This window comes from Lithobates pipiens, unplaced genomic scaffold, assembly GCF_037356315.1.
Source record: "Lithobates pipiens isolate NorthernLeopardFrog02 unplaced genomic scaffold, aLitPip1_a1.2 Scaffold_18, whole genome shotgun sequence".
Lineage (NCBI taxonomy): Eukaryota > Metazoa > Chordata > Amphibia > Anura > Ranidae > Lithobates > Lithobates pipiens.
In genome coordinates this window covers 128,153,010-128,179,517 of record NW_027507758.1, presented here as the reverse complement: position 1 = coordinate 128,179,517, position 26,508 = coordinate 128,153,010, and the positions used below count along the sequence as shown (strand labels likewise).

General features: G+C 39.7%; 1 protein-coding gene across 11 annotated transcripts in view; it reads right to left on the bottom strand.

Annotated features, from left to right (window-relative positions):
* LOC143987408 (sodium/calcium exchanger 1) overlaps nt 1-26,508 on the bottom strand; it is a 688,674-nt gene that overhangs the window by 47,017 nt on the left and 615,149 nt on the right. For all 11 annotated transcript variants that reach the window (XM_077486095.1, XM_077486102.1, XM_077486100.1 and 8 more), the window contains one exon: nt 9,781-9,911. In XM_077486095.1, the coding sequence (XP_077342221.1) occupies nt 9,781-9,911 (131 nt within the window). The remainder of the gene's footprint in view (nt 1-9,780; nt 9,912-26,508) is intronic.

The following is a 26,508-nucleotide window of genomic DNA, read 5'->3' as shown; positions in this document are numbered from 1 at the left end:
GGAGTCCCGGCTGATGCTGCCATTCATCCCACTTCATGCACATGGGTCTGCTTCATGATGTGTGGCTTATTGATCTTTTCCTTTGACAGTACAGGAACAATACTTACCTTTTCTTTTAATCACACCCCCCCCCCCCACCCCATCTCTCTTCAAAGGTGTGAAATCCATACTCTCCCTTTTTTTGTGGTTTCTCTTGATGGCTTATTCGTCCCTACAGGACATAAAAGATATCGGCGTGCGGCAGTCTGGAATTGGTTAAAGCAACTCAGTGCCTTATTGCAAAAAAATGGCCTGGTCATGAAGGGGGGTAAATCTTCCGGTGGTCAAGTGGTTAAAGAAGAATTCCATGTATGGATATTTTATACATAATTGTACTGGTCCGGCTAGGTCCAATATAACTCAGTATACGCCATACCTTTGTGATTTCCAGCTTCCAGGGGGATCAACCAGGTATGGTATACTCATAATTACACCAAAGTCAAAACTGCACTAAAGTAACCATATAAAAAAATATCCATACCTGGAATCCTTCTTTTATAATTGAACTGAACACAACACTTACTTTTTGAAGAGAATATACACTTTCCAATGTTAACATTCGTTTTTCTAAGTGAACAGTGAATAATTCATACATACATTTTGGGTTTTAGTGCCTCTACTGTTACAGGTATGCTTTAAATTTCAATGTGTTATTTTTAACAATCCAATTTTTTTTTATGTTCCTTTGACTGACTAAATAAACAAAGATTTTCTGGGTCATTTAAAATGAATTCCAAAGCCCGCTATCACGCATGTGCAAATAGAACATTTTCAGCAGGCTGGTATTTTTTTTTGATTCTGTTGTTCACTAGTCCTCATTTGCGTACATTGTAAAGAAAATGCAAAATAAGCATACCAGATGCCTGAATTTTCTTTATTCCATCCTAAAAAATTATAACTAACATTATCTACCATCTACAGCAACAAACTATAACTTTTGTCATTGTGTTTGTAAATCTCCCCATGTATTGCAGAAAAAATGGAAATTGTACTGAATACACCTAAAAATGAAAGAACAATTATTTATAACCATGTGCATTTGTCTACAGTGTACCGCAGCCTATAAATACTGGCAGGTTGTACAAAGCATCAATAAAGAATCTGCAGAAGATAACCTTGACTCCTCTGAGGAAATGGCTAGCATTATTCTTTGTGGCAACATATGGCATGGAACAATGATTAAATTAGCAGGCCCAAAAATCCTAGAAATATACTCAAGGGTCAAAATAAAACTCCACACAGTTTAAAATTTATTTAAATTGGGTCTGTGAGGATTTCAAGGATTTTACATTTTTTTTTTTTACATTTTTTGATGAAATAAAAATTTTCAGTAAGTTCTTGAACTGCAGGAAGGTATTAAACAAAAACACAATTCAATCCAGTTTCCTATACATTAAAAAGAGTGAATCATTTTAAAAAGGGCTAGTACAAATATACTTTGACAGTATGTTAGCTAATAGTCCCAATAAGACACTATTGCAATATCTTCAGTGTATCGTTTCCCTTTCATTTTCCAATCGCCTCCTTCAGCTGACCAATGGGGTGCCTATTAGGTCGATCAGATAGGCAGCTCAATGATCAACCTAGCATAGCTGGTTGACAACTCCACTGCTAACTGTTGTGGCTTAGAGTTGTAAGCTTGCAACAGAAAGAGCTGTTAATTGCATTTAATTATTTGCTTAAAGTGGAGTTTCACCCAAAAAAATAAAATTTAATTAATGTGCATAAAAAATAAAAAAAAACATTTGGAGAAATGTATTTATTTATTTTTACTCACCTCTTAATGCCTGTAGCTAGGGGGTCCCTCGTAATCTGCCTCCGTCAGCACCTGGACTCCTGACGTCACTTCTCTCGGCGCAGGAAGGGAGATCAGCTCTGCCCCCTCCCTCTAGGCAATCATCTGGGACACGTCACAGGTCCCAGATGATTTCGTGCCCAGTCACGGCACATTGTGTGGCGCGCGTGTGCGCAGTGGGTGCCCTGGCTGTGAAGCCACAGCTGGGCGCCCACAGTTACAATGCCAGTGCTGCCAAGTGGAGGGGGAGACGAGCGGGGCTTCGATCCCCCGCATCGCTGGACCCTGGGACAGGTAAGTGTCCGATTATTAAAAGTCAGCAGCTGCAGTATTTGTATAGATTTTTTTTTAATTAATACCCTTTTTTTCATTTTTACCTACAGGTAAGCCTATAATAAGGTTTACCAGTAGGTAAAATGAATATCTCCTAAACCTGTATGGTGTAAGAGATATTCACTTTGCATGCAGCCACTGAAGTCAGCACAGCATGCGCTGTGATTGTCCATCTGAAGGTCCGGCAGACGAGGCCAGACCTTGACGGTGTATACTAGCTCATTATGCCTTTGCCTTACAGGCTTAAAAAAATAATAATATTTTGTGCGGATATATAACCGCTTTAAGAAAACTGTATACATTGAGGCATGATGCAACCCTGGTTTTCTCTTCACTGAGCAGCATGCTATTGGTGGATAATACTATTTATAGTATAATATATACAAAAATATTTAGCTGAAAGGGCAAATGTATACCTTTAGCAGACAATGCAACTGCCAAGGGACTCTGAGCTGTTTGGCTATTATTATTATTATTATTATACACGATTTATATAACGCCAACAGTTTACACCGCGCTTTACAATGTATAGGGGGGGGGACAACACAATTACAGTACAAAAGAGGTACAGGAAGGCCCTGCTTGTAGAGCTTACATTCTAAAGGGTGGTACAAAAGGTAATAGCTGCAGAGAATGATTTGATGGGGGTGGCTCAGAGACAGTTAGGTGGGTGTGGGATAGGCTTCCCTGAATAAATGAGTTTTCAGGGATCTTCTAAAGGTGGACAGGGTAGAGGCTGATCAGATATACTGGGGCAGGGAGTTCCATAGGATGGAAGAGGCTCTGGAGAAGTCTTGAAGGCGAGCATGGGAGGAGGTAAAAAGGTATCTAGAGAGCAGGAGGTCCTGTGAGGAGAGGGGGGAACTATTTGGGCGATATATGCAGATGAGGTTGGTGACGAGATGGGGACGATTTTGTGAATGGCCTTGCATATTATGGTTAGCATTTTGAATTTTACACAGTGGGGTAGGGGGAGCCATTGAAGGGATTGGCAGAGAGAAGCAGCAGTCATGGATCGGTTAGTGAGGCGTATTAGTCTAGCAGCAGAATTCATAATAGACTGAAGGGGGGATAACCTGCTTAAGGGTAGGCCATTAAGGAGAGAGTTGCAGTAGTCAAGGCGGTTGAAATAGATATGATTTGTGTCTATCACAGGGTGGTTCTGTGGATACACTATAAAACGAAAAACCAAGTCCAACACAACCAACATTTTTTGTTGAGGTTTTATTGTGTTTTTCCATTCCCTGTCTCCTTCCCCCCTTTTTTCTTTCAAGTAGTCAAGGCGGGAAATAATCAAGGAGTGAATAAGTTGCTTTGTGGTGTCATTAGTAAGAAAGGGTCGAATTCTGGAGATGTTGTGAAGCTTAAGGTGGCATCATTTAGCCAGTGATTGGATATGGGGCTGAAGGAGAGGTCAGAGTCAAGGATTACACCCAGGACCCTGGCATGTGTGGTGTGGAGGGACCAATGGTTGTGTTGTTGATATTAATGGTGAAGTCACGGGGGCGGGGTGAGACTATGAAGGAGGAAATATAACAAGCTCAGTTTTAGAAACATTGAGTTTGAGGAAGTGGTGTGACATCCATATTGATATGTCATTCAGAAAGTTTGAGATCCGTGAAGAGATCGAGGGGGTGAGTTGAGGAGTGGAGAGATAGATCTGGGTTTCGTCAGCATAGATGTGGTATTGGAAGCCATGGGAGGTTATCAGCTGGCCCAGGGAAGAGGTATAGAGTGAGAATAGGAGAGGCCAAAGGACAGAGCCTTGGGGTACCCCAACAGAAAGAGGAAGGGAAGTGGATGAGATGGAGTTGTAAGTGACACTAAGAGTGTGCTGAAATAGGTAGGAGGAGAACCAGGATAAAGCAGAATCACGAAGGCCAAGCTTGTGTAATTTGCTGAGGAGGAGCAGGTGGTCAACTGTGTCAAAGGCAGCAGCGAGGTCTAAAAGTATGAGTATGGAGTAGTGCCCATTAGTTTAAGCAGTTATTAGGTCATTGGTGAGTTTTAGTAGGGTAGTTTTAGTAGAATGGTGTGGGCGGAAGCCAGACTGTAGGGGGTCGAGAAGGTTGTTGTCCATAGTAATAGCATTTAGCAATTACATTTAGATAAAATAAATAAAGAATATCCTTTGCAACAGAGATAGGAAAATCTGTGAGCTCCTTAGTGGTTCCGATCTGGACCCTCATCACACATAGGTTTGGCTTACGTGCAATGTTTTAAGATATCTTTAAAGGATTATTAAACAATTGCAGAGTAACTAATGGGTGAAAAAGCATGCCATACCGGGGAAGATTTACCAAAACTTACTGGAGCACTCAGAATCTGGTACAGCTCTGCATGGTAGCCAATCAGCCTCCAATGTTAGCTTGTTGAATTAAGCTTTCACAATGAAACCTGGAAGCTGATTGGTTTCTATGCAAAGCTGTACCAGATATTGCACTCTCCAGTTTTAGTAAATCTCCCCCACTGTGTCAAGTATGTGTGGCCCATATACATGCTTCAGCACAGGCAGGGAATTTGAACGATATGGATGATATATTTGATGGTATCTATGGAATCTAGTTGCTAAAGCTCAGTGGATCTGGTTAGGGAGTTCTTTGATAACTGTGGGCCTCAAAGGGAAACCCTGGGTAGAATTTTAAGGTAAAGAAGGCAATAGTATTACCGCATCACTAGTCTTTAGAGTCCAAACTGAAAGTCCTTTAAAGTGTTACTAAACCCTCAACAGTAAAATCAGCATGCTTGTTATACTCACTGTGGAAGATAAGGGGTTAATCCTCTGCATTGTGTAAAAAGTCAGTTTGATCTGGCCTTCTATGATCCTGCCCTTCTTCCACAGTCCCCAACCCATCTCCTGATAGAACAGAGGCTAGGGGGCCAGCTAATTATTCTCAGTTTGGTGTGTATTGCTAGAGAGTTTTTTTTTTTGGGAGAGTGCATGTGATCAGCACAGGGCCAATCAGCACTGTCCTGACAGAGGGTCAGGGGTCCTGCAGCCTCATAAGACAATCATGGGAGAATGAAAACTCCTCCTACAAGCTTTAACTAGACATGGATAAAAGTCACAAGACTGCTGTAACGGCTGATAAGAAAAGGTATTTAGCCGTTTATATTTACTAAAATAATTGCATTTCCATGTTCTGTGTACTGTGGGAGACCAGATATAGTGAATGCAGGGTCCTGGATTTAGGAACACTTTAAGTCACAAATAAGATTTCTGGGCTCATTAAAAGTTAAATCTGCTGGTGCCTCTGCATTTATAGGAATTAGCATCTCTTTGTGTAAAGTGACCGCTTTTATATTCCATGGCATCTTGTTTTTAAAATAAAAGATTTTTATTTAAGACTCTAAAGACTAGTTTGTTTTCTAATCACATAAGCAAAATCTTTTTTTTTTTTTTTTGACTTATTGTATATGATTTAAAATTCATTGGGAAAAACTGTTTACCAAAATGATCCCTCAAGTATGATCGATGTTCTCCAGATCACTGAGGAGGGTGAAGCAATGTGTGTGACATTGTAACGACTGTGATGTCAACAAAGGGTGACATGAATATTTTTGTGTACTTCTAGTATGGCATGATCTCATTCAGGAGATAAAGATGCAGAAGGGAGATCCTTTTGGTACTACACTGAGAGCATTCAGGACCTATTCAGACTGAGAAACCCTTCCATAGAGGATCAAATCCATGACACAGAATCTGTTGATCCAATGACAAAGATTGATTTAAATGGGGATGACAAATACAAAATAAAGCTTTGTCTCAGTCCCTCAGATTATCATAAAATATTTGTGTGGAGTTTCAGTAATCCTCTTAAAAAAAATGATTCCCTCGGGGGCGCCTGTCGCTAAACAATTCCAGTTGAAGCGAAAACTGTATCTGTATTATATTACCACTAGTTTTGTAAAAAGTACAGCAAAATGACAAACGGTTCCTGCATTCTATGAACATGTGAGAGGAACCTTCATTCATAAATCATCCCTTTTTCATTTTACCTTTTCCCGTGTCAGCAGATGTTTATCTCAATAAACTCAGAGTTTGCCAGGAGATACTCATTCTTTCTGCTGATTGGAAAAGTTCACAGATGTATATAATATATAGTTCCCGAAACAGAAAGGTTCAAGTGATTTACTTTACAATTATTTGCTCTGATTACACTGTACAAGCCCGGCAGTCATTATACACCATACGTGTGAAGGAGTGCTAATCCAAATCTAAAGCTGGCCATACATTAGTAGAATATCATTAGAAAATTTTAATTTTAGGAATGTTTATTCCATTTTATAATCATTAAAGGGGTTAAATTGATCAGTGATGATTTGAAGGAACAGAATGGAAATTTTCTCAAACAAATGAATTTTTAACAGTGAATATGGTTTACCTTCAAGAAAGTCCATTTACTCTATAGTGGAATGTTAAAAGCAAACATTTTTTGAAGTATGTAATTTCGAAAGATGTCGTCAAGTCATAAAAAGTAGAATTTTGGAAAATCTACTAGTGTATGGTCAGCTAAACAACACCTACCACAGCCAGTGCATATAAGAGCAGAGACTTAGACAAGTCCCACACCAACTCCAGCTAAATCAACTGGTATCTTCTTTTGTGCAATTGATATACACCATGACATTATGACCACCCACCATAACCCATCAAGGTAATGACTCCACTAGACCTTTGAAGCTATCCTGTGGGAGCTGGTACCAAGCCGTCAGCAGCAGTTCTTTTAAGTCCTGTAAGTTGTGAGGTGGGGCCTCCATGGATTGGATTTTCTAGTGCATTTGGAGGCTCATTGATCACCTCAAACTTGTTGTTGGGTTCTTCAAACAACTGTTGAATTCTTCAGACCAGGCCTCTATCTTCCATTGCTCCAAGGTCCAGTTCTGATACTCACATACCCATTTTAGGCACTTTTGGTTGTGGACACAGGTTATCATGGGCACCCTGACCAGCCTGTGGCTACGCAGCCTCATACAAAACAAACTGCAATGCACTGTGTGTTCTGACACCTTTCTATCGGAACCAGCATTACCCTTTTCAGCAATTGGAGCTACAGTAACTGTTCTGTTGGAATGGATGACCAGCCTTCACTCCCCAGCATTATTCACTTCCCGCCCAGCCTATTGCAAAATGAAGTCCGCGTGGTTCCAGATGGACGTCACATGCCGGGTGTACTGCGAGCACTGTCTGACAAGGGCGGTGTCTACTGGACATCGCCGATGAGAGATCACTGTACTGGCCTGCTGCCAGTACCATGTGATCACTAAGACCAATCACAGCAGATCACATGACAGTTGTAAACAATAGATGGCTTCCTTTCATGCCATCCATTGTGTTCAATTGTGTTGCTGTGGCTGTGATTGGTCACAGTGATCACATGGTACAGACATGGCCAATCACAGCCCATCTGTACCATGTGATTAGCTGTAGCCAATTACAGCTAATCACAATAATACTCACTGAATAAATCCGTTTCATTCAGTAAAAATGGTTGCTTATACCAATTAAATTCATTAAAAAATAAAATAAAAAATCCTGATCCCTTCCCCAGAGTAGTACAGTGTAACTATGGTAACACTGTATTAGCCTGGTCCCAGTGTGTTAAAAAAATCGTAATAAAAAAAAAAAAGATTACATTTTTTTTTACTTTTTTTTACATACTGTCACTAGTCAGTGTCCCTGATCACCGCTACATCAGTTATATGATGACTCTGTACTGCACTGGTGACAGTATGTAAAAAAAAAAAAAAAAAAAAAAATTATGATTTTTTTTTATTCCTTCATTTTCCAAAAAATTGTGACAATAAATTACAAGGTAAAAAAACTTGCCATGCCTCTTAATAAATAACCTGGGCTGTTTACTTTTCAAAAAAGGGGCTATTTGGGGGATATGTGTATTGTCCTGGTGTTTGCGAGCCTCAAGAAATGAGATAGGCCATCAGTACATCATGATTGATCAATTTTCAGATAATTATTAAACACTGATGTAGGTTATCTTAACCAAAGAAATGGAGCAGAATACATGTTGGTCTAAATTTATGAAGAAAGATTTTTTATTGTTTATTTGTAAAATCAGAAATGAAAAAAAAAAAACTTTTTTTTTTAAATTTCTGTTTAGCAAACAATAAAAAACCCAGTGGTGATTAAATGGCACAAAATGAAAACTCTATTTGTGTGAAAAAAATATAAAATTTTCAGATGGGTACAGTATTGCATTACCAATTGTCAGTGTGCGACAGCGCTGAAAGCTGAAAATTGGCCTGGGCAGGAAGGGGATGAAAATGCCCAGTATTGAAGTGGTTAAAGTCCTACTCTTTTTGTACAATTTCAGGGTACAGTAATTATAAGAATAATAACTACCAGTGTTAGTGTGATTAATACAGTATCGAATTGAGCATCCACTATTTAAGAACACTAAGTACACCCACCCAAAAAAAAAAAAAAAAAAAAAAACGTTCTTGTTGTTATCTTTGAAAGTTGTAAAAAGGCAATAATTACCAGCACTCCCCCATAGGTTTTGGGGGGGGGGGATGCTGGTAATTATTGCCTTTTTACAACTTCCAGAGACAACAAGAAAGTTTTTTTTTCTGTGGGCTTTACCAAGACATGAAAAGGAATTGCCCTTTGCCCCACTGTTTGTTGTTTAATCTAAAATAAATGGTATAATAAATAAAGGTCCTAATGGTCATGCATGGATTCAGACTCAGATCCCCAAGAGGCATGTGAAGCTGGGAATGGCTTCCATGCCAGCATCCATAAAAAACGGATATACCTAGTTTCCCCGAATATAAGACCAGGTTGTATATTCATTTTGGCAACAGAAGATGCATGAAGGCTTATTTTCAGGGGGTGTCTTTTTTATTCATTGTTAAATTATTTCCAAATTGTGTGTTGAAAGGAAATCTGTTTTGCACATATGTTCTTTTTTTTTTTTTTTTTTACAGGAATAAAACAATCAAATGTATTAAAAAAATAAGCATTCTTAATTAGTAAATACTGTATATAAAATACTGTAACTTCATACTTTTCCGTTAGATTGAACACTCAGCTCTCATTTGCCAGTTCCTGTGTCCCCTGTCTTCTCTCCCCCTCCCTCCCTGCCTGTCAGTTCAGGAGTCATTAGCATTTATCATTAGCATTAAGAAAGCCGGCTATGTTACAGAATTTTATAATGTACAATGTGTGTGTTTGTATAACATTATTGTGAAAAATACCTTATTTACAGCACCGATGGGTGCTCACATGACCCGCTAGGACTCTCTTCCTCACTCTGAGCACTGCAGAGACAGAGAGAGGGGCCGAGATCCCCTGCTGACATCAGCTGGGAGGAGTGGAGGAGAGCAGCAGGAGGTCACGTGAGCGCCCAGCGGTGCTTTAAATAAGGTATTTTGCACAATATTGTTATACAAACACACACATTGCACGTTATATAATCCGTTACAGATTACAGGATTTTACAACCACTTTAACGAGGGCTTATTTTTGGGGTATGGCTTATATTGCAACCATCCTGGAAAATCACGCTAGGTCTTATTTTCAGGGAAATACGATAAATATCAACAACAACACAACATTATGTAAATTATGTACAAATACAATTGATGGGACATACCTTGAACTCATATGATTCTTCAATAATTACTTCAAGTTTAACGTGCTCTCCTAAAACAGGGCGGCCCATTTCCGCTATACGTCTCTCCTCTTCCTCTTTACTTGTAAGAGGCTGATTCTCCTCATTTTGCTCTGTAAAAAAACACATATCAACATAATTAGGCAACACCTAATAACACTCAAACATATGCTACAACAATAAGGAATAAATGGCATAGTCTACTATGCATCCATACTTTGTCACTGCTACACATCCACCCAGAAAAAAATGAACTCCAGGCAAACAGGTAAATACATCATTGTAATACATATTTGGGAGCTGTTTTGCCTACCAGCAGATTTAAATTCTTGTCCATCCAGTCCAGAGATATACACAGCTCTGCCAGAAAGCACAGTTAGGTTGTAAACCTAGCTTTTTTCTGCAGTTAAAGCTGAACTCCAGGAATGATTGGAATTGCATACTTAAATTGGTCTATCTTGGCACAACGTAACTATGCTTGTCTCGTATCTGATGGGCCACTGGGGAAGCTGAAAACAACTGTAATAGTAGGTGCTAATGCAGTGATAGGTGTGATCTGCTGGGTCCTGCTTGGGTTCTATCACAATACAAGGCATTCTCTAATTAGAGCAGGTGGTGATTGTGACATCTCCTCTTCATCACATCCAATCAGAGAATGTCTTGTATTCACTGAAAAAAATATAAGGCATTATATGAGTGGTGGCAGCGCTGAGTAAGTGACCCCCTGTGATCAGTGTGCAGAGGAAGCCCCCTCGCATTGAACCTGAGCAGGAGACTGAAGATTGTAGCTAGCATGGTTGTAACACTGACTACTACAGTGATTTCCAACTACCCCAACAAGCCATCGGGTAAAGGATATTCATACTTATATTATGCCACTCTGGACCAGTGTAAGTATGCAACGCAGATCATTTCTGGTGTTCAACTCTCTCGTTCTCACCAATGCGATTTTTCATGTGACTTGACAGTTCAAAATCACATGACAACTCACAACCTATTTTTGGCAGTGCAACCATTCAAATCTTTGCAATTCAAGTCGCAGTGCCTTTGAAAAAGGTTCCTGCACGACTTTTCTGAAATTTAACTGTGACTTGCATTGACTTCTGTCTGCAATGAAATTGCTGATCCAAATCGCACTGATCTGTGGCTTTGAAATCAGGTTGGGTAGTGTCTCACTGGTGTAAACCAAAGCTGAACAATACACCCAGATTGCCTCCCTGCCTGTGATTAGACAGTAAGGACCATAACCAGATATATAAATCCCTTTGAACTCTACACCTGTTAGCACATTCCTTGTCGGTGCAGCCACACACCCGACTGGCTTCTGATTCCAAGCCTTTCCATCCCAGTTAAGTGCTACTTGGCAACAGGTGACAGGCGGCAAAATGCAGGTCAAATTCTGGCATGTACAGTATTCAATCTGATTTTCAAATAAATGTAGTAATTTTTAATGAATAAATAATGGCACTAATCAAAAAACAAATGTTTTTTTTTAATCTGCCTCGAGGCCATCTTTAAAATATCACACATCAACAAACACATTAAATCACTGATCACTTGAGATCTATCAGATCACATTAAATGTTTGTATACAGTAATGACTGAGCACAGGGGCAAGTGCTGTGAATAACAGAAAATAAGAAAACTGCTATGCGATTCAAGATACAATACACTTCATAATAAAATATGAATATTCTTAAAAAAAAATAATAATAATGTTCAATTTCAGACATTAAAATATATATTTCAGAGGATGTCCTTAATATTTTTTTTTTATGAAACAGTATTTTTTCGGCATCATGATTGCATAATTAATTCCCTAAACGAAGACTTAAGCCCCATACACATGATCAGAAACTCTGCCAGCAAAAGTTGGGTGTGAGTTTTTTGGTCAGAAATTCCGACTGTGTGTATGCTCCATTGGACTTTTGCTGGCAGAATTCCAGCCAGCAAAAGACTGAGAGCAGGTTCTCTATTTTTCGGTCAGAAAAAGTTTGGAAATTCTGTCCGTCTGTACAAATTCTGACACGCAAAATTCCTACGCATGCTCGGAAGCATTGAACTTAATTTTCTCGGCTCGTGGTAGAGTTGTACGTCACCACGTTCTTGGTGGTCAAAAGTTCAGAGATCTTTTGTGTGACTGTGTTTGCAAGCCAAGCTTGAGCGGAATTCCGTTGGAAAAACCATCCAAGTTTTTTCCGACAGAAAATCCGCTTGCGTGTATGGGGCATAATAGAAATTACTATTTGAGTGAAAGGGAGTATTATAAGTGATCTGTGATCACTTTCACTCACCTAAACTGCAGATAGCCATGCATTGCAAACAACTAGAGGATCCTGTATGCATGGTCAGATACCATGTAGAGCAGGGGTGGCCAACCAGTGGCCCGTGGAGCCCTTTGATGTGGCCCATGACCCCCTGCCCTGGAATGGCGGGTTAGCAAGCCCAGATCGCAGGCTGCTGACCCGTCATACCACAGCATCAGTGTTGTGAATGAAGCTGGTGGCAGAGGAAGAAAACAGCTGCAGAGCAGAGCCCATAAGCCGATGCTTCCTGTACAGCGCTAGCTTTTGCCACAGGCAGAGTCTATGGCAAAGTTCAGTTAACCCACAGCACTACAATGCACCCGCGGTGTGGGTAATCATCAGTGTGAAAGCAGTTTAGGCCCTTTTCACGTGATCAGCCCTACCCAATCGGACCCTAAATTCACCTCTACAGAGCGGCAGATGTAAACAGACTTTTGTCTGTTTACTCCCGCCTGCCTCCAATCCGGTCCTAAAAATCTGATAAAAAAATAGAAGGGAGTTTGCCCCCTTCCATCTGGGTGGATCAGATGTAATGGGCGGCACAGTGGTGTAGTGGTTAGCACTCTCACATAGCAGTAAGAAGGGTCACTGGTTAAAATACCAACCACAACACTACCTGCCTGGAGTTTACATGTTCTCCCTGTACCTGCGTGGGTTTCCTCCAGGTACTCCAGTTTCCTCTCACAATCCAAAGACATGCAGGTAGGTTAATTGGCTTCTGTCCAAAATTGGCCCTAGTATATGAATGGGGACCTTGGATTGTGGGCTCCTTGAGGGTAGGGACCGATGAGAGTGTGCAATGTGCAGGGATAGGGACAATTGTAGACACTCACTCAGGTTGAACTGGATGGACTGGTGTCTTTATTCAACCTTACTAACTATGAAACTATGAGATCGGAGGGCCTATAGATTAGCTGTGACCTATCATCCGCCCACTCCACTCATTGTAGCCCGCAACTGGTTACCAAGTTGCTTAAATGGCTCTCGCTCTTAAAAAGGTTGGGCACCCCTCATGGAGAGCTTCATGGGTGCCCTACAAGTCAGAGGTCCTAACATGCAAATAGCAAAGTAAGTAAGTTAGGCTTGGCCCTTCAGTGTCCTAGCAATCACTATTGACCTATGAGTTTGTCCTACCTAATCAAGAACTAATGGTATACCACGGAAAGCAAAGGCGAATGAAGCCACACACAACCTGGGGAAAATAAGTTACTATTTGCCTATTACCGTTCTCCGGGAGCTCCCATGAGCCATACAAGATATTTGACCATTAAAACAGGTTCCGTTTAAGTAATATTCTGACAGCTGCACTTTTCCCTATACAAATGAGAGATAAAGGAAAAGGTCTGGTATACCCAGTGACACACTTCCATCCCTGTAATATATAACAAACAACAAAGGATTCGCCCTGGGACTTTAAATGAAGTGGGTACTGTTTCCGCCAGTAAACATAACAGTAGTAAATATAATATATGGTTTATTCAAGTACAATTGTTTACATGGATAAATAACATCAACGGTTGCCAATATAAAATATATACACAAGGAGTATTGGTACATAAATGTAGAAGTAGTACATGGTACACGGGCATCATACTACCCGACTAGTTTCGTGAGATCCAGCTCGCTCTTCAGGGGTGGATGTGTGTAACAATGTACCACTGAGCTTGGCCATGGCTCCAGGTGTGCGGCCTCGAGACGGCAGCAGCGTATGCCTCCCCTGGGAGCTGAGGGGGCAGGATCAAATGGGACCCCATCCAGGGCCAAACGGAGAGCAGGCATGGCAAAGGTGTAGTGATGTATCCCTAGGGTCCTCATTGGTCAATAAAAAGTATAGGCTAAGTCAGGTGAATATCCTAAGTATAAAAGTAATGAGACACAGCAAGCAATCTCCACAGCTGTGTGTGTCCTTCACTGAGGACACACACAGCTGTGGAGATTGCTTGCTGTGTCTCATTACTTTTATACTTAGGATATTCACCTGACTTAGCCTATACTTTTTATTGACCAATGAGGACCCTAGGGATACATCACTACACCTTTGCCATGCCTGCTCTCCGTTTGGCCCTGGATGGGGTCCCATTTGATCCTGCCCCCTCAGCTCCCAGGGGAGGCATACGCTGCTGCCGTCTCGAGGCCGCACACCTGGAGCCATGGCCAAGCTCAGTGGTACATTGTTACACACATCCACCCCTGAAGAGCGAGCTGGATCTCACGAAACTAGTCGGGTAGTATGATGCCCGTGTACCATGTACTACTTCTACATTTATGTACCAATACTCCTTGTGTATATATTTTATATTGGCAACCGTTGATGTTATTTATCCATGTAAACAATTGTACTTGAATAAACCATATATTATATTTACTACTGTTATGTTTACTGGCGGAAACAGTACCCACTTCATTTAAAGTCCCAGGGCGAATCCTTTGTTGTTTGTTATTTTCCCTATACAACTATTACTTGTGATGTTATTGAAAACACCTATGCTGCAAGTCAACTACCCAACCAAGCCAATAACCTTTTATACTCAATCATTGTGGTGGTGGCCTAAAGGGTGTCTACTAGGGACTATGATGGCTTACAGGCAGCACAAGTGCCACCGACCCAGTGAAATTAGCTTACAGGCAACAGGCTTATATTTCAGATGAACAACCTGTAAATATAATTTTTTCCTGTGGAGAGTGAATCACAAAAGCAGAGAAAATATGTTACACAGCACTGCCCCTATTATCATTAAAATAAAACATAAAACTAGCAATATATTAAAGTTTTACGAAAACACTGGTTCAAAATCTTTATCATTTGGTCACAACTGATAGCTTAAATAAGTAATGAAGGTACGAAATAAATAAAATGTTTGATACAAATATCATTCACGTAAAATGTGCCAAAAAGTGCTAGTGCCTGAATTAAAGTGCAATCTGTGACTCCATAAAAATAATATTCATTAAACATTCAAACAAGAAAGTTCAACGTCATAAAGTCATAAACAAGTACAAAGTTTTCATCCAAAAAAATGGTTGATGTGTGGATCAATTACATCCTCTAATGAGCAATGCCAGTGTTTTTAAAGTGACAGTGCAGTGCTATTCCACTTCAATTCACTCCATGTGGACTGTGCCCCAACCCCAATGGGTCCAGGCTCACCAAATGTAGTTGACCTCTTATAGCTGATGCCAAAAGGGATCAAAATAAATCTTTCCACAGCTCCACTGTGTGTGGCTAGGTGTCCTTAAAGCAGAGTACCACTCAAAAGTGGAACTTCCGCTTATCTGTCTCCTCTCCCCCTCCAGTACCAATTTTGGCACCTTTCGTGAGGGGGCGGGGGGGGGGGGGGGAAGGGGTACCTGTTCTTGCAGTAATTTTATTTAACCAGGTGTGTCAGAGGGCTGAGGTCATTCTTGGGTTGAGGCAGAGATCAGAGAATCGAAATTTACCAAGCGGCTTCTTCAGGGGTGGCACTACAACTGGAATAGCACTGTCACTTTAAGAGCACTGGCATCAATCATTAGAGGATGTGATTGATCTATACACCAACCAATTTTTTTGATTAGAACTTTGCACTTGTTTATCACAAAGGACTTTCTTGTTCGATTATTTAATGGATATTAGTCATAGATTGCACTTTAATTTAGGCACCGGCTATTTTTGGCTTATTTTATTTGAATGAAATTTGTATCAAACATTTCATTTATTTCATACCTTCATTTCTTATTTAGGCTCTTTTGTTTTTGTATATATCCAGCACATGTAGATGTAAAAAAAGAGTAGCGCACTTTATACCATTTGTCTCTCACACATCAATGCGTCTACATTGAGAGAGTGCAGCTGCCCTGAGCTTGTTGCTAATTAACATTGCGCAGGTGTTATAATATTAGCTTTATGACAGTTTGGATCAACCTTTTTCAACCAGGGTGCCCAGCCACCCCGAGGTCCTGCCAGGTTTCTTCAGGGTGCCTTGCCAAAATGCCTAAAAATTGCACAAAATTATGTGCTGTTCATACTCACTCAGTCACTATGACATTCATTTTCTGTATTCTGCAAAAAAAACTAGTTGATCCTGCTGATTTCTATCTCCACCTTCTGTTCATGTCCCCAATTAAGTTTGGGATTCTGCACCTGTGGTGGCAACTCTACATATGCTCAGTTTTCAGTGTTTCTATATTGAGCATTTCCTCTTTATCACATCTGAGCAGCCCATGTGAATATAGAGTCACACATGTGGACCTATATATAGTGGTAAATGAGAGCCCACTCCCTCCCTTCTCCTCCATGCCCACTAACCAGCTAAACACAATAGGGGCGGGATATTACATGAAAATCCATGGAGGCTTCACCTCCCTCTTATTTTAAGACTTAGGCTGGAGGGACGTGACCCAGCCTTTGATTGACAAAAATCTGCCCACACCATGTTAGTGGCAAAAATAATAAAGATTTGATTTCAAATATATATTTGTATGACAATTTAAAACAATTTATTTATATTAAAACTAAAAATAGGGACATGGCTGTACAGTAACCAGGAGTGACGCAATATGCAGTACTGGAAGTGATGCTGCGGCTGAGACGAGATCTGTTGGGTGAGAAACTGCTTACCATACTCTGGGTCCGCCGTGACCATGATATGCCAGTAGAGTGACGCTGTATGATATGCTACAATACATGCAATGTTATACTGTGCATAATGTGAGTACAATATTTGGAGGTTTTCATTTTGACTGAAATAAATATTTGTCAAACGTTACTGCACTATTGGAGTTTTTTGTTTTTTGCACATAGGGATTGCCTGTGAGTTACCATTGAAGAATGGGGACCAGTGTAAAGTAGCATTTAAGCCTTAAGGGTTTGATGCCTGATTTGCCGAGCATGAGAATGTGAGGCAATTATTTCTGGTGAGTTGAGACCTATAGGGGAGTGGTGTCACGATCTTCACATCGTGTGAAGGAAAGTTTTCAAGCATGATTACCCTATTACGCTAATTTTCATTGAACACTTTATGTTTTGTTAAATTGAGGACTTTACATATATATATATATATATATATTTTTACTTTTAATTTATGGACTTTTATTAGCTTCAGTCCCTGTGTGATATTATTTTATGTGTTTATGGCACATTCTAATTGGATATAGAGCCACTATTTTCTGCGTATACATATGTTTTTATTTTTACAACAGTAAATGTGTTGTTAGTTTATTGCTCTTTTTTTCTTGAACATGCGACCAGCATCAGAAGGATAGAAGCTCCTCCTGCTTATGTTTTCCTGCAGACAGGCTGGGAAAGCTCAGTGGTTCTCAACCCTGTCCTCAAGTACCCCCAACAGGCCATGCTTTTCGGAAATTCTCTTTGACCATTGACTTGGATTTAAAGCACCCGTGCAACATAAAGGAAAACCTGCAAACGTGGCCTGTTGGGGGTACTTGAGGACAGGGTTGAGAACCACTGCTCTTGGTCACATGACACATCAATTAGGAAAAAATGACTTTTTCTTAATTAAAATAATTACAGTGCCATCCACATATCAAAATAGAATGAACAATGTAACTAAAAAATGTGTGTTTAGTATCACTTTAACTGCAACAATATGTATCAATATACAGTAACTTTCTCTATTTCATTTATTTCACTTTATTTTTCGTTCAAAAAATGTAACACAAAATTACAATTCTATATTACTGCGTACTGTCATGCTACTGAATATTTAGTACACATTACATTACAGAAAAAGCTTTACAGAGAATCTAATAACCATATCCGTAGAAGTCCACCTCTGTGGCCCTAATGCACAGCATTATCTACAGAGGGATTCAAGGTACTCCATGTATAATTCTTGGTCTGAACAATAATTGAAATATTCAGGCATCTGAATTATTAGTTGTATGACATTTTCCCCAAGAAACTGGCAGTTAATGTGTCTAGCATAGTAATGGGGTAGCCTTCATGTTTAATGCAATAGTTAACGACTGATGTCTGTCACGGAAAATAATTACAATCTAACGCATTTGGGACATTGGGATACATCTCTCTGATGCTTGCATGTTTGGGGCCTAGTTATAAGGAAGTAGAATACTGAAATTTGCATGAAATTCGCATGCCCCTTTTTATTACGTTATGTACAATTGGGTTAACTCTTCTGCCTGATCACATGACTAAAGAAGGCAGACACTCCTACTTGGCCCCAGGATGGAGGTAAAAAGTGATTGGATGAATCCATTTTGTTGCCTTATGAGTTTGTGTGAAATCTCCATCAATAGCTGTAAAATAATTGTAATTATGAATATATTTAAATTAGAATGGTATCTATGTGGGTGTGTAACATATCTTCCCAGAAGTCCCTGTTATACAGATGATTTGGTGCCTACGTGGGTTTATGTAAACAATGGGACCCAAACCTTATTGTTGTACAAATATTCACTTCAAAGGATCCCTCATTTAGATATGCATTGAAGGTGGCCAGCCCGCCATCAATACTTAACTTCCCTGAAAAGGTCATGTACCTACAAGTTAAATCTCCCACATAAAATAGTCGGTGCCAAGGATTTGCATTAAGGGGGCTGACTTATGCAAATGTAGCACCCTGGGGTTTAGACAGGTATGCGCCTCACAAATTTACTTACTTGCCAGGAGTAGTTACCCTGGTAAATTGTTAGTGATCCGTTGATTTCTCCCTAAGTCAGGTCTTGTTGTACTTCTTTTCTCTTATACTACTAGGTGGCCAGGTACTTGATGGTACTAGATACAAGAAGGGCAACCCAAGGTGAGGGTATGGGTATATAGGATATATCAGCCAATGGGCAGGGGTTTTCTTGAATCTTGGCCTGCTGGTAAAGCCTATATATATTTGGGTGAGGTTAGGTGATCTATGTTCTGTGCCACCCAGACGACTGTCTGGGTGGACGTGTGCCATGTGCCGCAGGCTGCTAGGCTGGAGATTGGGCCTATCCAGGGGACATCTGGCTGCTAGACTGTGTGAGGGCCTATCCAGAAGTGAGAGAGCAGGGTTGGGATTGCAGCTTGCAATCCAACCAGAAGTGACGGTGCTGTCGGTCTCTCTCCTCTGGACTACAGTTCCCACAGTGCAGTGCTGCCTCACTCAGTCTATTGAACTCTTCCTGCACAGCAGCTCCCTCCTCTTGCTGACAACAGTTAACCAGTTAAAGTGGTTGTAAACCATTTACAACCACTTTAAACTACAGGCAAGCCTATAATTAGACTTACCTGTAGCTGCACTGGATAACTCCTAAACCTGCACGGTTTAGGAGACATTTCTGTATTTCCATGTGCCGACCTCATCGGCACATGCACATTTAAGCCAACTGAAGCAATGGGCGCGTACGTGCTGTTGCTTCAGTTGTACTGGGCCAATCATAGCACCGGAGCAGCGATACCTGGAAGTAACCTCCGGGAGAGATGTCGGTGGCCGGAGGGGGAGAAGAGGACAGCTGCGGGGGCTTCGTTCTCAGGTAAGTAATTCATAATGAGCTTTAAGGGAAGCTGCCACAGAGAGTAGCTGCAACCAGTGCCTTTCTTATGCCATATTCTTAGCCAAGCACCTGGCTACAAAGGCTATAGAGAACAGAAAAAAATTGAAGAAAGTTCTAACTTAGGTTTTGGCTGGAGATTTCTTTAAGGTAGAACTGTGGCCAGGATATGGATACTGAAATATTTACATAATCTCAAAAAGCAGTAAGCATGAAGGTGCAATTTATCCTCAAAACTTACAAGAGAAGCATGGAAGTAGTTCAGGTCTGGTCTCTACTCTCTTCTTGTGCACCTGCTCCATGTTTAAATTAGAGAATAAAAGTTTACAAGGCTGCCAACTCACTGCTGGCAGGTTGAAGCTGAATGAGCTGAGCTGCTGAACATATCTGAATCTCCATAGCCTGGTCACAAGTCTTCTTTAACAAAATGAGAACCAGGAATTAAAACTACCATACTACATGAGGAGGTAAGCAAAACCTTGGACAAAGAAGCGGCTGTGGACGTAGTATGTTTAGATTTCGCTAAAACGTTCCCCACACATGGCTAATGTGTCTACAGGCTTGTAAAAATCTGTTTGTAAATGGATAGAAAACTAGCTAAAAGACAGAATTCAGAGAGTAGTGTTTAATGATTCATACTCTGGCCTAAGGTTATCAGTGGTGTACCCCAAGGTTCAGTCTTGGGACCCTTACTTTTTAATATATTTATTTATTTATTTATAAAGGTCTGGCATTAAAAGTACCATTTCAGCATTTGCGGATGACATCAAATTATGCAGTGTAATTACTTCATTATAGGATGTCTCCATCTTACAAGCCAGCCTCTTAACACTCTTAGGCCGCGTACACACGCGGGGACTGTTCGCTCAACTTTGTTCGTCAAACAGTTTCAGCGGACAGTCCGCTCAAAATTAGCATGGACGGACTTGGCCACACACGACGAACGAACAGTCCGCTGAAACCGTGCGCGATGACGTGAACGGCACGTACGACGGGACTAGAAAACGACATCCTATACACTGCAATGCAAACTTCGGCGTGTAAATCCTTTCTGAGCATGCGCGGAACTTAGTTTGACGAACAAGCCTACACACGAGGGGACTGTTCGCTGAAACAAAGTTTCAGCGGACAGTTTTTCGGAAATTCCGAAAAACTTTGTTCAGCAGACTGTTCGCTGAAACTGTCCGCTGAAAGCCCACACACGAGCGGACTGTCCGCCGAAACACTGTTCAGCGGACAAAGTTGAGCGAACAGTCCCCGCGTGTGTACGCGGCCTTATAGAGTTCCGTGAGAGGCCGAATAGAGGTGTCCAATATTCTGTTACTATACAGTTGGAGAAAACCTATTATTATCCATTATATGGGTGGAGTGATCGTTTTGATGTTTTCCTGGTGATTCAAACCTCGCGAATGTGAATTCCTATTGATACTACATAAGCCTGTGTGACCCTTTGAATACATTCATTTGGGTCAGATACGTCCGGTAAGCCCGCATCCACAGTGGTGGTGGGATTGTCACGTGGTGTTTGCATGTCATCCCTATATAATGAAGGTGGAATGTGAATCGGACTACACACGTCTTATTATTTAAAGAGACTTTACGGATCTTTTTCTTTTCTCTTTTTGGACTATTGAACATTGTGGTTTAGGAGCACAAAGCAACATAATTTTATGTGTGAATTGTTTTTATATACACAATTCTAAGTGATATATTGTTTTATTTAACACGATCTTGGTGTTTATCCAGATCAATGTTCTCATCATAAGGAACATTGTGGTTGCCCTGTGTGGTGGCACATGGGGTTATTATATAAAGTTCATGTAATTTTTGCACATTTTCTTGTTTAGCGCTACACTTTTGTATAGATTGCACATTTTTTACCGGCCTCAATGCACTGTTTAATTGTGCAACGATGTGGCAGATGAGGTTTAATGTTGATAAATGTAAAGTTATGCACTTGGGGGCTAAAAATATTCATGCATCATACATACTAGGAGGAGAACAGCTGAGGAAGTCAATGGTGGAGAAGGATCAGGGTGTTCTGGTAGATCATACGTTTAATAATAGCATGCAATGCCGCAATGCCGAGCTGCGTTTCTAAAGCGAGCAAAGTCCTTTCTTGTATTAGGAGAGGTATAGACTCCAGAGAAAGAGATAACAATTTGCCCCTGTTCAAATCATTAGTAAGACCTCATCTGAAATATTCAGTTCAGTTTTGGGCACCGGTTCCCAAAACGTATTTTGGGGAACTGGAGAGAGTGCAGAGTAGGGCAACCAAACTGAGAAGAGGCATGGAGGAGCTCAGCTATAAGGAAAGATTAGAGGAACTGAATTTATTCTGTCTTGAGATTGGAAGATTAAGGGGGGGGAGTATGATTTAAGATTTAATCCCCAAATACAGAAAGGCTTCTTCACAGTAAGAGCTGTGAAAATGTGGAATAGACTACCTCAAGAGGTGATTCTGGCTAGCTCAGTAGATTGTTTTAATAAAGGCCTGAAATATTTCCCAGATACACATAATATAACTGGATACTAATATTTATAGGTACAGTTGATCCAGGGAATACCGATTGCCTCCTGGGGGATCAGGAAGGAATTTTTTTCCCTGCTGGAGCAAATTGGATCATGCTTTTATTGTTTTTTTTTTTTTTTTTTGCTTTCATCTGGTCAACTGTGGGTACAGGATTGTGTATACACTATATTACCCAATAGAACACCTTTGGGATGAATTAGAGCGTAGACTGCGAGCCAGGCCTTCTCGTCAACATCAGTGCCTGACTTCACAAATATTCGCTTCTGGAAGAATGGTCAAACATTCCCATAGACACACTACTAAACCTTGTGGACAGCCTTCCCAGAAGAGTTGAAGCTTTTATAGCTGCAAAGGGTGGGTCAACTCAATATTGAACCCTACAGACTAAGACTGGGATGCCATTAAAGTTTATGAGTGTGTGTGTGTGTGTAAAGGCAGACATACCAATACTGTTGGTAATATAGTGTATATAGGATTGTGTGTGTGTATATATATATATATATATATACATACCTCCCTCACTTCCAGTGACCCATATGAGAGAGTGAGAGCGATAACACCAAATTTAACACACCTGCTCCCTATTCACACCTGAGACCTTGTAACACTAACAAGTCACATGACTCTGGGAGGGAAAATGGCTAACTGGGCCCAATTTGGACATTTTCACTTAGGGGTGTACTCACTTTTGTTGCCAGTAGTTTAGACATTAATGGCTGTGTGTTGAGTTATTTTGAGGGGACAGCAAATTTACACTGTTATACAAGATGTACGCTCAAAACTTCACAATACTTCACATTATAGCAAAGTGTAATTTCTTCAGTGTTGTCACATGAAAAGATATAATAAAATATTTACAAAAATGTGAGGGGTGTACTCACTTTTGTGAGATACTGTATATATATATATATATATATATATATATATCAGGCCTGCGTGCTGGAAATTTATCGTCCCCACCTACAAATCGCACACTGCTCAGCGCTTGAGGATTTAATTTTAAAAGAAAAATGTAGCAATCTTTAGACTAATCCTTATGATTACTAAATAATTCAATCAAATAAATAATTAATAATAGTAGCTGCTGCTTGTAAAAAATTGCACTTCATATAAAATATATACATAAAAAATAGATAAAACTTCAAAGAGTCCACAATTTAAATATATATATATAGCAGCGCTCAATATACAAAATCTTATTCAGATGTTTGTTCATATGTGCTCTTGAAAGAATGGTGATAGAGTCCAACGCGTGAAGAGAAGAAAAGAGATCAAAACCACTTTCCACCTGGCGTTTTTCCACCTTATGTGCTCTCAAATACGAACCCCCCAAGGGGATGCACTCACCAGAAAATCAAGGATATATGAGCCTTCAATATACCAAACCACTGAGTTCTTTAATCGTGGGAAATCAAAGATATGGGAGCCTTCAAAACTTTAAATTCTTTGGTCGCTTGATGTCACCATAATAGGATGGTCCAAAGCTCATAAAGGAAACAAGATCATACTGACATAGCATGATACTGTTTAAAAACCTTTATTATAGACCCCCCATACAAAATAGGCGTACCAAATATATTCAAACAAATCGCATGGGATAAGTGTACTGTGCCTGTGTTACTCGTGGTGAGCCCCTTCGGTTACCGCGAACGATCGCTCTGTACGTTCGGCTTACTTCCTGGTACCTTGGTTAGTTCACGATCGAGTCACTGGAACGCATACGAAACTTCCGGTGTGTGTTACGCCCTGACGCGTTTCGTCATTTCCGACTTCGTCTCGAAGGGAGTAACACACCACACCGGAAGATGATAAATATACACACCGGGAACCAATGAAAGCGGGTATTCACTGAGAGTGACAAGGGCCAAAACCCGCCCAGACTAACCTATTGTGATCTGGATTTCTCGTCGCTCTGCAGTCACCATAAAGCACAATCACTGGACCCGATGTGTGGCTAAATAACATACAATAAAAACGATCTCACAAATGTATATGTGTACACGAAGATCATAGTAAAACCAAGTTAACAGGACCATGCCTATCAGCATGCCAATAAACTAGCAAGTAAAACCATAATCCATTATATGCAAATTTCTTAACATATAAATATGTAATTTCTTAACATATAAATATATAAAAATCAATAAGTAAAAACATCCAACAATGCTTAATAAATGTATCGCAATATGTCTTATACCTACATATATAGATATATGTGCCAATTAATGTCCTATATCTAGCTCATAAGATGATCTAATTATATTCAGTATGGGGCATGCTTAATCACTAAGGTAAAAATTAACCTTTTATAAAAACGTGAAATAAATAAAAATAAAAATAAAAATAAAAATAAAAATAAGAATAAAAATAAAAAAGAAGAAAATAAAAATAAAAATAAAAATAAATAAAAATAAAAATAAAAATTAAAAAATAATAAAAATGAGAAATAAAAATAAAAAATAATAAAAATAAATAAATAAAAATAAAAATAAAATTAAAATTAAAATAAAAATGAAAATAAAGATAAAGATAAAATGAAAAAGAAAAATGAAAAAATGAAAAATAAATAACTAATAATACATGAAACTAATAATATCTACAGGAGACATTCAGTTAGAAGCTTAAGTATCACTGATGAAACAATTTATATCCAGTTCAATGTTTAAACCCTTTGGATTTAAAACGTCCGTTAAAAATATCCAATGGGTTTCTTGTTTTGACAATTCACGAACTCTATTAATTCCCCTCCAATAGGGTTTAACCTGTTCAATCCCCCAAAAACGCAATTCTGTTGGATCTCTATTATGCTGAAGATTAAAATGCAGGGATACATTATGATCTTTATAGCCTATCTTAATGTTATGTATGTGTTCTGCTATCCTGACTTTTAATTTCCTCTTTGTTCTCCCAATGTACATTAGGCCACATGGGCACATAAGGGCATACACAACATGAGTACTATTACATGTAATGAATTGCTTCAGGGTGAATTCTCTGTTGTTCGAGGTAGAAGTAAATTTAACAAGGTTTCTGGTAGGGTTCCTGATTTCTCGACATGCTTTGCACTTGCGACAGGCAAAGAAACCATTTTTTCCCCAGAATGTACGAGGAGGAGCCGGTGGATCTATAACTTTTTTTATTATTTTATCACCGAAACTCGGCGCTTTCCGATAAATAAATTGTGGTCGAGTCGGTAGTGCTGGATTCAACTTTTTATCTAATAAAAGAACAGGCCAATGTTTTTTAAAAATATTTTCCACTTCTTTGTATTGTATGTGGAAATTAGAGATAAAACCCCATTCTTTATTGTTTATAGGGTTTATTCTCTTATTATCTACCGTTGATGGCAACCCTAGATGTTGTTCTTGTAGACATTCTGTTCTTGGGATCTGCCCCACATCCTCAATAATTTTTTGCATGTCTTGGGGATTATACCCTCTGGTAATAAATTTATTACTCAGAACAGTGGCCTGAGATACATAGTTATCAAAATTGGTACAATTCCTGCGGACCCTCATTATTTGGCCTTTAGGAATATTTCGTAGCCAATTTGGATGGTGTCCACTGGATATGGGCAGATAGCTGTTCCGGTCTGTTTTCTTAAAGAAAACTTTTGTTTCAAGTTTGTCTCCCTTCCGGTATACAGTCACATCTAGAAAATTGATCTCATTTTTATTTGAATCTGAGGACAGAACAATATTATGACTATTATTATTCAAATTATTGAGAAAACCGTCTAATTGGGCTTGGTTACCATTCCAGATAAAGAACAGATCGTCTATGTACCGTTTGTAAAAAAGTAATTCCACGGGTCTATTATTAAAAATAACCTTATCCTCCCACTCTGACATGAAAAGGTTAGCTATGCTCGGTGCAAACTTTGCCCCCATAGCTACACCTCTTTTTTGTAGATAAAATTCTCCATTATACCAAAAATAATTGTGGTTTAGACAAAAGTCCAAAGCATCTCTCAAAAAAACTTTCTGGGCATGAGGGAGATCATCCCTTTGACATAGTGCCCAGTTTAGTGCCAATAAAGCGTCATCGTGCTGGATAATGGAATATAAGGATGATACATCCGCTGTTACCAAAAGAATATTATCTGTAGCTTTAAGATCTACTACATCTATGAGGTTTAGGAAGCTTTTCGTATCTTTCAGATATGCCTTAGTGCAAGTAACACTTTTCTGTAAAAAGGTGTCGAGATATTGGCCCAATCTAGATGAGACAGACCCTATGCTATTTACTATAGGTCTTGCAGGGGGATTTTCTGAGTTTTTATGCACTTTAGGTAGAGTATAAAGTGTGGGAATACGATTGCTTAAGGGGAGCAAGTACTTTGCTTCTTTATTAGTGAGCACGTTAGCTTTTTTCCCCAAGTCCACCAAC